General features: G+C 43.3%; 1 protein-coding gene across 1 annotated transcript; it reads left to right on the top strand.

Moving 5' to 3' along the window:
- Positions 1-246: 246 nt before the first annotated feature.
- Positions 247-12,190, top strand: ripk4 (receptor-interacting serine-threonine kinase 4). The gene is made up of 8 exons (XM_024266737.2): positions 247-1,022; positions 3,336-3,627; positions 4,928-5,079; positions 5,233-5,294; positions 6,721-6,879; positions 7,970-8,088; positions 10,238-10,478; positions 10,570-12,190. Exons 1-8 carry the CDS (start codon positions 727-729, stop codon positions 11,817-11,819), a joined length of 2,571 nt encoding a protein of 856 aa, XP_024122505.1. The 5' UTR covers positions 247-726; the 3' UTR covers positions 11,820-12,190.
- Positions 12,191-13,082: the final 892 nt, after the last annotated feature.

Below are 13,082 nucleotides of genomic sequence, written 5' to 3' on the forward strand. Positions count from 1 at the left end.
TTTTTTCACATGTAAATAAAAAACACATTTTGAGAGATGCTAAGTTCTTATGTTTTTGCTTTTGTTCATGACAAAAAATAGACAAAATTCATATTCATTGTATAAAAAAAGAAGGTCATGAAAGCAAATCCAAATGTCCTAAAGGCTAAAGTCAGACTATACGGCTCCTTCTGGGTTTGGATCAGTAGAACACGAGCCCAGATAACTCTTTTACTGGTAAAGGTTGCTGACCCGTGATCTAAGGGTTCATAATGTGGAACGTCCTTCTTTTTTCCTTTAATTGAACTCACCTGGAGAACTAACGATCACAGGTGTCTGAGACTGATGTCAGTCATCCAACGAGACACAAAATCATCATTGAAAAACAAAGAATTGGATCTTTTTGACACTGAAATACAATTTGCATCATGATTTGGAACGCACTGTAAATTTGAAGATTTTAAGTTTACAATATATACTTTAACCATAGATTAAGTATACTTGTAGTACACTGAAACTACTGTTTGCTCAGGAGCAGCTCAGCTAACCCTAATCCAAGAACTTCCGGTCACCAAAAAAAACAAACAAAAAAGGAATCTGAGGAATCTAAAACAGAATGATCTAAATGCATTCTGTGAGTGTTTTACTCAATGAGGTTTTCCTTTTTTGTCTCCTAACCCAACACCAGGATGTGATGTCACCACAGCAAGCCCCTCCCCTCAGTTCAGGTGAACAGAGGGAGGGGCCATGCAGAGCAAGAGAAGAGGAACAAAACAAGGAAGAGCTCACAAGCAGTCAGCTCTGAGTCGCTGTGTGTTCTCTCCCCGAGCTGGCCTTGTTGGTGGGGGTCTCAGCATGGATATGGATCCCCCAGAGTCTCCTCATGGGAACATGGGGCTGCTGAGGACCTTTGACTTCACCGAGTTCAGCTCCTGGGAGAAGATAGGCTCAGGTGGATTTGGACAAGTGTACAAAGTACGGCATGTGAAGTGGAAAACATGGCTGGCTATCAAGTGCCCTCCCTGTCTTCATGTGGATGAAAAGTAAGTTACACTTGTGTGTCAAGAGTTTACTGATGTGTAGTTTGGTGGAGGTGAGGTGGGGTTTCCTTGAGCTTGTTTTCTTCTGAGAGCTTCAGCTTTGTGACGTGGGCGTTTCTGAGCAGGCTTGAATGAAATCAGAGGTTGTCCATGCTCAGTCATTTCAACATGGTTGTGTGGAAGGAATGCTGACTCATCTGGACAGGTAACGGCTGAGGGTCGGAATGATCCAAACTTGACCCGGAGGTGAAAGTCTGGCTGCTCTCTGACCCCAGATAGAACCAGAGGCTCTTCACCCTCTCTGGAGATTACCTAACCTTCTAGAAATCTCTGACGCTTTACTTTAGAGAAACACCTGATGAAACATAAAATCTTTAACGTAGTGTAACTTTTAACTATTAACTCAATAATTCCAGTAGATTGTGAAGGAGAAAAGCGGCGTTCTTCACAATCTACTGGAATTATTGTGTTAACACTTGAAAAGTTGCAGTTAATCAAAAAACAAACACTGGAGCTGCGTCAAATACTGAGACTCAACTAAGACCCCCACCGAGTCTTTCTCTCTGATTTAATCTCCTCCAAATATCTACAAGGTTTACCTTTAAACTGTGACTGCATTAGGCAACACATGACATCCCGCAGCAAGGATGAAAGAGGCCTTTGTCTGCTGGCTGTGGCAGGGACGACGTAGAAAGCAGAAGAACCGGTCCTGTCGACTTCTCTGTTAAGGCAGAGACATTGTTTGGTTCTGAGGAGCTGCCTATTTGTAGTACAGTGTTTTAGAAAACGGATTTAGACAACAATGTTTGGTTACAATAGAATGAGATCTGATGGTTTTGAAGGTTCTGGGCTCATAATTACAGTCAATCGTTCCCCCATTGACCTCTTCAGCCATTTGATGTTTATGATCAGCCAGTCTCCCTCTGATGAAAATCCTGTTTTTAGAGTTTTTAACATGTCTGTGTGTCATTTTTCTTCTGAAAGAGAACAAATGTAATAAGAAATCATTTAGTTTTTACATTTCTGAGTATTTCTCCTTTTAAATCAATCAAAGTGTCTTGGACAGACTCTGTTTGAATGAATGATCTTCTTTCCATCAACAGCTCTGCTGCACATGCACTAAACCCTCATCTGTTCCTAGTGTCTAGTTCAGGTTCTGGAGAAGAGAAGATGGTATCTTCACATTGACTGCAGTCAAATGAGCCGCCGTTCACATTTCTGTGGTCAAATCAGCATCACTGGATTTTTGGTGTGAGTTTCATCCAATACTTACGGTAGCAGGACTGAGAACGCTGGAAAATCTCCACCAGACTCCACGGAGCTTCTTGATGTGACCACGGAAATGTGAACGGCGGCTCATTTGACCGCAGTTGGAAAGGATTGTAAATCAATGAAAGAGCATTTTGATGTTAGCTTTGATTATTTTATCAAGAACTCTGAGAAACCAATGATTGAATGTATTGATCACAGTCAATAAACATTGGAGAATTAGCTAAAAGAGTCTTTGGTGAACTGGAAGGAGAAAGAATCAGGATTTTGGAGGAAGTTCTGTCCATGAAGATCTTCACTTCCTCGTCCAGCTGACATCCAGATCAGAACCATACGGCTGGACATTACCCAGATTGATGGATGTTTTTACGTAGCAGCGGTGAAGATTTATGCTAGAGAGATACAGAGCTATCATAATCAGGGGTGGAGCTCCAAAAGCCACGCCCCCTCAGAGGAGATTTTGGAAACGGAGGCTTCAGATCAACATGAAAAAAGGAGTTTTTAAGACATTTAGGTTGTTGGATTTTGGTTAAAAACTTCATAGTTAAAACACTACTGGGAAGGTTCTTTTAAAATAAAAAATGGTCATGGGGGACTTCTCCTGCTCTATCATAGAGCAGCTCGTCCTCATTAATAGGCTGCATTTCGAAAGTGCCTTCTGTGTACAGAGGTCACCAAGGACCGGCTGTTTTGTTTGAAGTGTCAGCGGGGTCAGTGCACTGATAAAGCTGCAGTCCACAGGTTGAGCAACTCACAACAAGAGCCCTTCAGGCTGTGCTGATGCTTTCCAGGCCAAAGAAGCTCCTGATGTTTGGGATCAGTTATGCAAAGAACACACTGGTGAATGAATGACACATTTGCACAAGAATTCCTGGCCTCGCAAGCTGGCGGAACAACATTTAGCATTTCTGTTGAGAATGGAGGGCTGAATGTGAGATGACTTCAGAGCCGGTTAATGTTTAATGAGCCGGTTGGATAAACACCTGTGAACCTGCAGACCCGCTTGATTCCACAAAGATGACCAAAACATTTGATTTCTTTCTAAAGGGAACGCTCGGAGCTGCTTGAGGAGGCCAAGAAGATGGAGGCAGCCAAGTTCCGCTACATCCTGCCCGTGTACGGGATCTGCGACGACCCCCACGGCCTGGTCATGGAGTACATGGAGACAGGCTCCCTGGAGACCCTGCTGGCCAACAACCCTCTGCCCTGGGAGCTCCGCTTCCGAATCATCCACGAGACGGCGGTGGGGATGAACTTCCTACACTGCATGGATCCACCGCTCCTCCACCTGGACCTGAAGCCGGCCAACATCCTGCTGGACGCTCATCATCATGTGAAGGTACAGAGCTGCAAGATCTTTTTAATTGTCTGTAGGCCTGCCACGATTAGTCGACTAATCGACTATTAAAATAGTCGACAATTAATTTAATAGTCAATAAGTTGTTACTTTATACTGTATGGAGTCGGAGTGTAGTAAAGTTGAACGTTATAATGGCATTCTGCTAGCTTTTTGGAATATTTTGGCATTTATTAAGGTTTTTAAGGCTTTTAAAAGATTAGTTAATATTTCATCTACATGCTAGCTGTTTTTGCTAATTTAGGTTTTTTTCTGTTTTTAGGCTAACTTGGAGTTTAGCTAATATTTTAGCTGCATGCTAGCTGTCGTGGCTAATTTAGGATTTCTTCTTTTTTAAGCTAACTTGGAGTTTAGCTTATATTTTAAGTTCATGTTAGCTGTTTGGGGTAATTTGGGAATTTTTCATTTTTTTGGCTATTTTAGAGTTTAGCTAATATTTTAGCTGCATGCTCACTATCTTGGCTAATTTAGACTTTTTTCTGTTTTTTGGCTAACTTGGAGTTTAGCTAATATTTTAGCTGATTGCTAGCTGTCGTGGCTAATTTAGGCTTTCTTCTTTTTTTAGGCTATTTTGGCATTTAGATAATATTTTAGCTAGCCATCAACTTCAGCATTTTTAGCTATTAATTTCAGCATCTTCAGCTATCAGCACTAGTGTCTTCAGCTGCCTAATTCAGCTTACAGAATCACACTAGCATTATCGCAGGTAATTCTATTTATCTGGTAGTTTAAGGCTGATGTTGGTTAAGATTTGTGCTTTACATCCAGTTTGTGAATGACCCCATTTGTCGACTAATCGGAAAAAATAATCAGTGATTAATTCCCAATAAAATAATCGTTTGTGGCAGCACTAATTGTCAGCACGTTCAGTGTAATACCAGTAGATTCTGAAGGAGAAACGTGTTAGCGCTGACTTTAAAACCTTGATGTACTCAAACGCTGTGGACAGAGGTTCCTCTGTTTCCCTGAAAACCTGCAGAGTGGGTGGAACCAAACCTTTCTGGAGTTTAATACCTGGATGTAAACACCTCACCTGGTGCATGTTCCAACAGGATTTATTTAGCCTCCATTAGGCCTCCCTGTAAACGTGCGTGTTTTTGTGGGTGGTGTGCACTCCTCAACACAAACGCAAAGGGCCTCTCCTTTCCTGCAGGCTGGGACATGCGTCTCCCTCATCACACCATTAAGTGCACTCTGCAAGAGCTTAGCTGCATGTCACACTTTATGAGGGCAAAGTTAGTCATCCCAAACAGCGTCTTTTAACCAAGACTGTCTTTCTCAGATATCCGACTTTGGACTGGCCCGGTGGAACGGCCTGTCGCGGGCCGAGGACGACATCAGCAGGGAGGGTTTCTGCGGCACCATCGCCTACCTGCCCCCTGAGAGGATCATAGAGAAGCACAGGGTGTCTGACACCAAACACGACGTGTACAGGTCAGCACTCTGACTGTTGCGCTTGCAAGCGGCTATATAAGCTAGACTTTTGTATGGAAAAGGTCAAACAAAGTTGCTCAGTTTAAAATAAACTGCCTATGTTTTCCTGTAAATGACATTTTCTAATGTTTCTGTTTTTAATTTCTCTTTCAGTTTTGCCATTGTCATATGGGGAGTCCTCACGCAGAAGAAACCTTATCACGACGGGCCTAGCAGTACGATTTATACACAAACACCACAAACACACTCTTATTTTGAAAGAAAAGCTACAATCAGCAAATTGATCCTTTAAAGCAGCGGTGTCAAATTTAGTCGCACAAGTGGCCAAAATCCAAAACACACCTTAGGTCGCGGGCCGAACAGGATAAACATTTACTGAACACAATAAAGCTAAAATTAAAAAATTTAAAGCTGTAACTTTTTAACATAACTATGAACTAGATATGCAGCATTACCTGTGATAATGCTAGTGTGAATCGGCCGCTGAAGATGAAAACACTGAAGTTAATAGCTAGAAACTCTGAAGCTGATAGCCGGGGTCGGTTTGTGGGCTAAAGTGTAACAATCACAGTCTAAATGTGAACACTGAAGAAAATGAAGTTTTGGTGTTTTAAACATGTTCTTGTAGCATTTTTCTCATGATGTAAGACATAGAAAAAGAAAATAATATCTATGTATTCAATCATTGTGAATCAGGAGCAGACGATAAGATTTATGTTTACAGAAGAGCTTATTTGTGATGTGGACAATGCGCTGGGTGGGCCACAAGCTCTCCTCTATGATGCTAGTGGTGAATATCTGCTGATCTTCTGCCGCTCTGCAGAAACTATGTTGTAGAAAACAACGCAGTTTTTCAGATTGTGGCTAAAAATGACATGATCATCGTTAACACTTTAAAAAGCTCAAAAGATGATGACCAGAGTGGGACTTTAGCAGCAGAAATGTGCTGCCTGCTTGTGATGAAGCTCAAACATCTCACTCCACTATCACTGTTATTTGCGTTTACTGGAATCTTTTTTCCTTTCCTGTAAACATGGAGGTGGTGTGTGTGCTGGCTTGTACAGGAGGTGCAGGGAACTTGTTTACTTTGTAAATTCCTCAGCAAGCAGGTGGAGAAGGTCAGACGGCCAACAGTTGTGTTTTTTTCCCAGGCTTATCAAGTATCTTTCTGATAACTATCACAGAAGACGGCTGAGGTTTGGCACTGCTTCTGTTGATCCAAACATTATTAAAGAATAAAACCCGGCCAAATTCCTGGCCCTGCCCGTCTTCCCTCTCCGTTTGCTGGGGGTATTAGACTTACAATGGGAGTAAATGAGCTGTAAGCTCCTGCCTGTGCCCTGTGAATCACCAACCGGAGTGATCCCACACTCGGATAGAAAGAGGCCAGAACATGTATGCTCCTGTGGGAAAAGACACACGGCCTGTTTGAGCACACAGATAGATGCTGATAAGGCCGTTCTTGGGTGATGTAAAGTGGCGCCTTTACCTTCTCAACGTGTGATGTAATCCAGTGTGTTGCAAGAGTGAACATGTGAGCTCAGGACGAGCACTGGTCTCCAGGTTTCATGTTCTGCACTGTCCACGCCGCTACCATGAGGTGTTGTCTGAATCCACCACTGTGCTGTTTGTCCCCCCCAGGAGAAAACAACATCCTTCAGATCATGGTGAAAGTGGTGAAAGGGGTTCGTCCAGACCTGGGGGCCGTTCCACGATGCCGTCCAAACACCTGCGAGGGCTTCCTGAGCCTGATGCAGCGATGTTGGGCAAAAAATCCTGATGACAGACCCAACTTTCAGGGTGAGAGGAGCCTCATCAGTCCTGCACCCACATCCATTTAACCCTTTCACCCCTGTGTGCAAAGTGTGACTTCTTACTGCAGACTTAAGTTTGCCTTTGAGGTCTGAGCGTGTAGTTCCTTTGCATCCAGATTCCATTTGTTTGGTTGCCCATTAGCTTGCCAAGAAGTGGCTTTCATTTCATTTCAAGCCACACAGTGCACTTTGCAAACAGCACAAGAAAAGCCAAGGAGAACATTAATTTAGGTATGACTGTAAAATTCAGTCAATTCAATCATCATGAGGCCAGATTATTCCATCTGTGTATACAGCTCTGCATGTTTGAGCAGCAGGTTACACTGAATCCATGTCCATTCTCTCATACTGAACATGTGTAAAAAAACAACCCCTTTTTAAATCCAAAAACCTCCACTAGAGCCAGACTCAGTGGTGCACTGTGACCGGCAAGACCCCCACCTAGCAAAAAGTAGTCTATTTAGGTGCACCAAGTTTACTTGGTCTATACGAAGTGAGGCAAGAAGTTTACTTTTTATATACTATCAATATATTGTAAACCTATCATGCTCCAAATCAATCTGAAGATGTATTTAGTTAGTTTACTTCCTACACCAAACATGTCTGTACTTTTTACTGCTTCAGTTTTATTTAACTTACATTTAGACACCTCCAGATTAAAACTCTATTATTGAAGTTTTGCGGTACTGCATTTATAAACCAAATATAATGCTTGTAATTAAGTTTGGCTAACTATAGCTAGCAGCACTCCAAGCTAAATGCTAAAACTTTGTTAGCAGCTGTTACTGGAGAAATTCTTACATACATTTCCAACCTGGAGTTGAAAAACCAGACTTTCTACAGGAAATGAAACACACGACACACCTTGTTGTCTTTTATAGCTGAATGAAATGTGCTTGATGCTGTGAAAGTTGTTTTTGACCCACTGACTTTTATTGTTTTTTTATTGTGTTTAATGTGTGTGTGCTTATGATTGTCACCTGATGGCCACTTTAAATTTCCTCAGGCATTATCAAAGACCCATCAATCTATCTATCTTGTACCAAAGAATGACCAAGAGCGTTGTGTCCCCACAGAAATTACCTCTGAAGCCGAGGAGCTGTGCTCCAAACCTCAGGAGGAACCCAAAACCCCAACGTTTCCCTCATCCTCAGAACCAGAGCCCACATCCCCGAACTCTTCCACCAGCACTGAGGCGAGTCAAAACCACTTAGTGTGTTGTTACTGACACCAAAACAGCCTAGCCATGTTTCCTGTCAAGTTCTTAGACGTTTTTAACAAAACTCAAGTTGACCAGCAGCCAGGACTAAGTGACAGGAAGCCCGTGGTTAAAGACCCCCTCTGATGAAAATGCTGTTTCAGCATGTTCTAGTGGTATTTTTCTCAACATGGAGGACATTTATGAAAATAATTAAGATTAGAATAGCATTTATGAGTATTTCTTCATTCACACTTTAGTGACTCTCCTGCTCCTTTCTGAGCATTTTTCAGCATGTAAGAACTCAATCATGCGTTCAGCTCGTTTGTATTTTTGGTATTTATGAACTTTATAGTTTATGAAATATTGAGCAAAATATGCCCCGTAGGAAATGAATGAGAAATTGCTTAAATCCTTCAAAAATTTTGTGAACTTCTGCTCACTTTCAGCTTGAGAAGCAACTCACACTTTAAAATGTTCAACAACAACTAGATTTTTAGGGTAATTTGGAATTTAGCTTTTTATTTAGCAAAATGCTAGCTGCTTTTGGCTAGTTTAGACATTTTCTGGTTTTTAGACTAATTTGGAGTTTGGCTAACATTTTGGTATTATGCTAGCTGTTTTATCAAAATTAGACTTTGTTTTTTTGAAGGGTTTTTTTTGTAGTTATTTTTTTTTTTGTTTCTTTTCTCCTCTGTTAACCCTTTAACACCTGATGCATTGCAAACACAAAATCTTCAACGTACTATAATTGTTTAATTGTAAACACGATCAACGTACTTCCAGTGGATTCTGAAGGAGGAATGCGCCTTGAATCTGCTGGAATTACATTGATCGTGTTAACAATTTAACAATTACAGCTAATTTTAAAAAGTTAAAGTTAGTTTAAGAAAAAAAACACCGGAGCTCCGATGTTAAATGGCCAATTTAGCAAAATGCTAGCTATTTATGGCTAATTTAAACATTTTTCCAGTCTATTAGGCTAGCTTGGAGTTAAGCTAATATTTTGGCATTATGCTGGCTGTTTTAATGGAATTTGACTTTTTTAAGTTCTTTAAGCAAATTTGGAGTTTAGCTAATATTTTTGTGCTATGCTGGCAAGCTATCAACTTCATCATTTGGGCTATCAGTCTGATTATTTTTAGCTAGCTGTTTATGGCTAATTTGGAAATTTTTCCAGTTTTTGAGGCTAGCTGGGAGTTAAGCTAATATTTTAGCATTAGGTATGCTAGCTATTTTGTTAAAATTTGACTTTTTAAAGTTCTTTTGGCAAATTCTGAGAATTACATTCATTGTGGTAACAATAAAAAAATCAGTAACTCAAAGAACATCAACACTGGAGCTCTGGTGTTAAAGTGTTAATTTAGGAACACGCTAGCTGTTTTTAGCTCATTTAAACATTTTTCATTTTTTTCAGCTAGCTTGGAGTTAAGCTAATATTTTGGCATTATGCTAGCTGTTTTGTCAAAATTTGACTTTTTAAAGTTCTTTAGGTTAATTTGGACTTTAGCTAATATTTTAGTCCTATGCTAGATGTTAGAAAAAATTCTACTTTTTCCTGTTTTTTGGCTATTTTAGCATTGAGCCAATACTTTGGCAAGCTATCAGCTTCAGTGTTTCAGCATTTTCAGCCAAAGAATCTGCTAAAATCATCTTTTTATTTAAAAAATTACAGCAAATCAGAGAGCATAAGCACTGGAGCTCTGGTGTCAAAGTGTTAAGATTTTATAGTCACTCACCTCTTCTGGTAATGGATAACTGCTGACTTGGACATCAAGCAGGCTGTCTTTATAGCACACCAGATAAAACCACAGGGTTGCTAAACCAGGAAGGAATGTTGACAAATGGACGTGCTTGCTGCTCTTCATGTTTCCAGGCTTTTGAGCTACGTGACTCACATCACTGCGCTCGTGGGAAATGACACCTGCTGCACCGTGATGTCTATCTGTGTTCAACTTGAAGCATTTTCTAAATACTTGATTAGTTTAGAGATGCTTTGTGAAAGCTCAGAGTCAGTACTTTGAGCAGCTGGCTGTTTGTGGTGGGAGTGTCAGCGCCACAGCTCGAGCTTCAGTGCACTGGAATGTACAGAATGGCAAAAACTAGTTTGCGCAAATGGTGTAAGCTAACAGGGATTTTTCCACAGGGTAAGGAGGCTAAACCCGTGCGGCCAAAGTCAGCCATGTTGCCGGAAAAAGACAGCACCCTGTCGGAGCTGCTGATCCAGGTTGATTCTGGCATCTCCAGAAGCTTCGACCGAGTGAAGGAGGACAGTTGTCACAGCAAGGAGAGCACGTCCAAGAGACTATCCGGCATTTCCTCTGCAGATTCAGCCTTCTCCTCACAAGACTCCATCACTCTGTCGTTTGAGAAAGAAAGCACGATTGGTAAGAAGTGATCACATTTCTAAAGGTCCTCTCTCAGGTGTACTTTTGGTGACATGTTTGGATGACTTGCATTGTGCTTCTTACTACCAAGATTCTGCTGAGGTCCAGAAACGAAAGTTGTGCGAGGCCATAAGGACCAAAGACATGGCCAAGCTGATGAAGATCCTCCAGCCTCAGGATGTTGACCTTGTTCTTGACGGAGGAGGAACCCTGCTCCATCACGCCATTGCCTTGGCCAATGAGGAAGCTGTCAAATTCCTTCTATTGAACAACGCCAATCCCAACCTTCCAAATGACCGCGGCTCCACGCCGCTCCACCTGGCCACAGAAAAGCATCAAAAGGTGCTGGCTGAGCTTTTGCTTGGGAGGCGCAGCACCAACGTGAACGCCAAAGACGAGGACCAGTACACAGCTCTGCACTGGGCAGCCCAGAATGGAGACGAGGCCATCGCACGGCTCCTCCTGGATCGGGGCGCAGCTATCAACGAGACAGACGGACAAGGACGGACGCCGGCTCACGTCGCATGCCAGCACGGCCAGGAGAATGTGATCAGGGTACTGCTGAGCCGTGGCGCCGATGTTCAAATCCAGGGCAAAGACAACTGGACTGCGCTCCACTTTGCTGCCTGGCAGGGCCACCTGGGCATCGTGAAGCTGCTGGTGAAGCAGGCGGGTGCCGACGTGGACGTTCAGACATCCGACGGTCGCACTTCCCTGCATCTGGCATCTCAGAGGGGCCAGTACAGAGTGGCACGGATCCTAATTGAGCTTGGAGCCAGTGTCCATTTGACGTCAGCGGGGTTTAACACGCCGCTGCACGTCGCAGCTGAAACGGGTCACACCAGCACCTCTCGCCTTTTGATTAAACACAAGGCAGACATACACGCCCAGAACACTCACGGACTCACACCGCTCCACCTGGCCTGTCAGCAAGGTCACCTGGCCACAGTCAAGATGCTGATCGCCGAGGGGGCGGACCCCTGCAGACCCAGCCAGAGCCTGCGCACGCCCTGTCATCTGGCAGCTGAGAGTGGACACTGTGAGGTTCTGAAAGAGCTGCTTCTGCACTGCCCAGACGGCAGCAGCGGGACAGACGAGCAGGGCCTCAGCCCTTTACACCTGGCAGTGGGGGGCGGGCACTCGAGTGTCATCAAGATGCTGCTGCCGCAGGTTTGCCAGGACTCGGTGGTGGAGAACGGAGAGCAGCCGGCGGCAGAGGAGCCTCCGCCTCCAGAGTCCAAGCAGCTCCAGAGAAAGGTTGTTATTCTCAAACTGACAGAGCACAACAGCAAAGACTGTCCTGAGCCTCCTGCTTCACCGTGTGCTTCAGCGCCGTCTTAACGGAGAACAGACTGCTGCCTCTGTACAGAATTTGATTTTTGTTTTTATCCCCCCGTCAGCTGCCTTACACTTAGGTGGGACTAAGATCATTCTGACCTAAGAGTGTTTTTGATGCACTGTAGCTACTTCTTCATTGATGTAAATATGTACACTGTAAATATAAAATATGACGTACCATGCTTTTGTTTACATTTTGGATTCTCTGCTTTTAAAATGCACATGAGATGCTGATGATGGTTGAATTATGAGGAGAATCCAGAGCGGCTGTGGTGTCCTCATGTTGCCTGTTAGCAGCCATCACTGCCTTCACACACGTCTTCATGTTCTGTAGCTTTTTCAAAGCAGTGCTGCATTAAACATTACAAAGCTTCTGTTGACGTTTTCATTCAGATTCCTTCAAAAACCTGCTCCATAGCATTAGCTGACAGTCACTCTGCGCCCTTTAAAGCCACGCCGTCTTATCACTTTTGCTTCCTCTTCATTGCTTTGCTGGATAAAGTGTCCTCTCAGACTGGCTGCAAGAACGATCAGCCGTCATGCTGTCCGGAGCTGGCGTGTCTGCAACTGCAGCCTCACCTGCAGTGTTACGATTATCTTTCTGCCTTTTTAACTCCACAGCGCACTGGGGTTGGCACAGAGCATGGGAACTGCCCCTGAGGGGGATCACAGGCTCCAAGATGATGAATGAGTAAAGAGGGGGGGTTCAACTTGCAATTCCTGCCTGTTGGCTAATTCCTGAGACCACTTTAGCTTTTCACCACTGACTCACAAGCACCAACATCCCCCGATGCCTCAAAGACAGGGCTTTTCACAGCCTGAGACGCCCTGTGCTGGCTGTCAGTGCTTGTAATTGGATTGTTTTCATTGCTCTTGTTTGAGGAGACCCTTTAAAGGAGAGTGTGAAATGTGAGCAATCTGAAGCCTTTGTTTGGCGTTGACTGCACTCCGCTCTACCTGTTGCCCGCTGATCTGTGTCCTCTCTAGCAGATCACGTGTCTTTGTTGCACAACCTCTGCTCCCATCTCCAGCAGACTTGCCTTTGTGCAGCCAAACAGAAATAGTTGTAAATGAAACAAATCCTATTTTTTTATGAGCATCTACTCAGCTATCCTCAGTCTCGTACGGCTCATTCCTCGAACCTGGATTATTGACATATGAGTCGATTCCCACCACCATGTTAGTCATGACATTAACCAGCCTTCAGCGTCAGTCTTCATTGTGCAAAGAACAAAAAGAGCAAACACATGACAGTACAATGTTGTT

This window comes from Oryzias melastigma, linkage group LG14 (assembly GCF_002922805.2).
Source record: "Oryzias melastigma strain HK-1 linkage group LG14, ASM292280v2, whole genome shotgun sequence".
Lineage (NCBI taxonomy): Eukaryota > Metazoa > Chordata > Actinopteri > Beloniformes > Adrianichthyidae > Oryzias > Oryzias melastigma.

Coding starts and splice junctions, on each gene's coding strand:
- ripk4 (XM_024266737.2), top strand. CDS start 727: ATGCAGAGCAAGAGAAGAGGAACAAAACAAGGAAGAGCTCACAAGCAG. Junction 3,628..4,927: donor ACGCTCATCATCATGTGAAG/GTACAGAGCTGC, acceptor TGTCTTTCTCAG/ATATCCGACTTTGGACTGGC. Junction 8,089..10,237: donor ACTCTTCCACCAGCACTGAG/GCGAGTCAAAAC, acceptor ATTTTTCCACAG/GGTAAGGAGGCTAAACCCGT.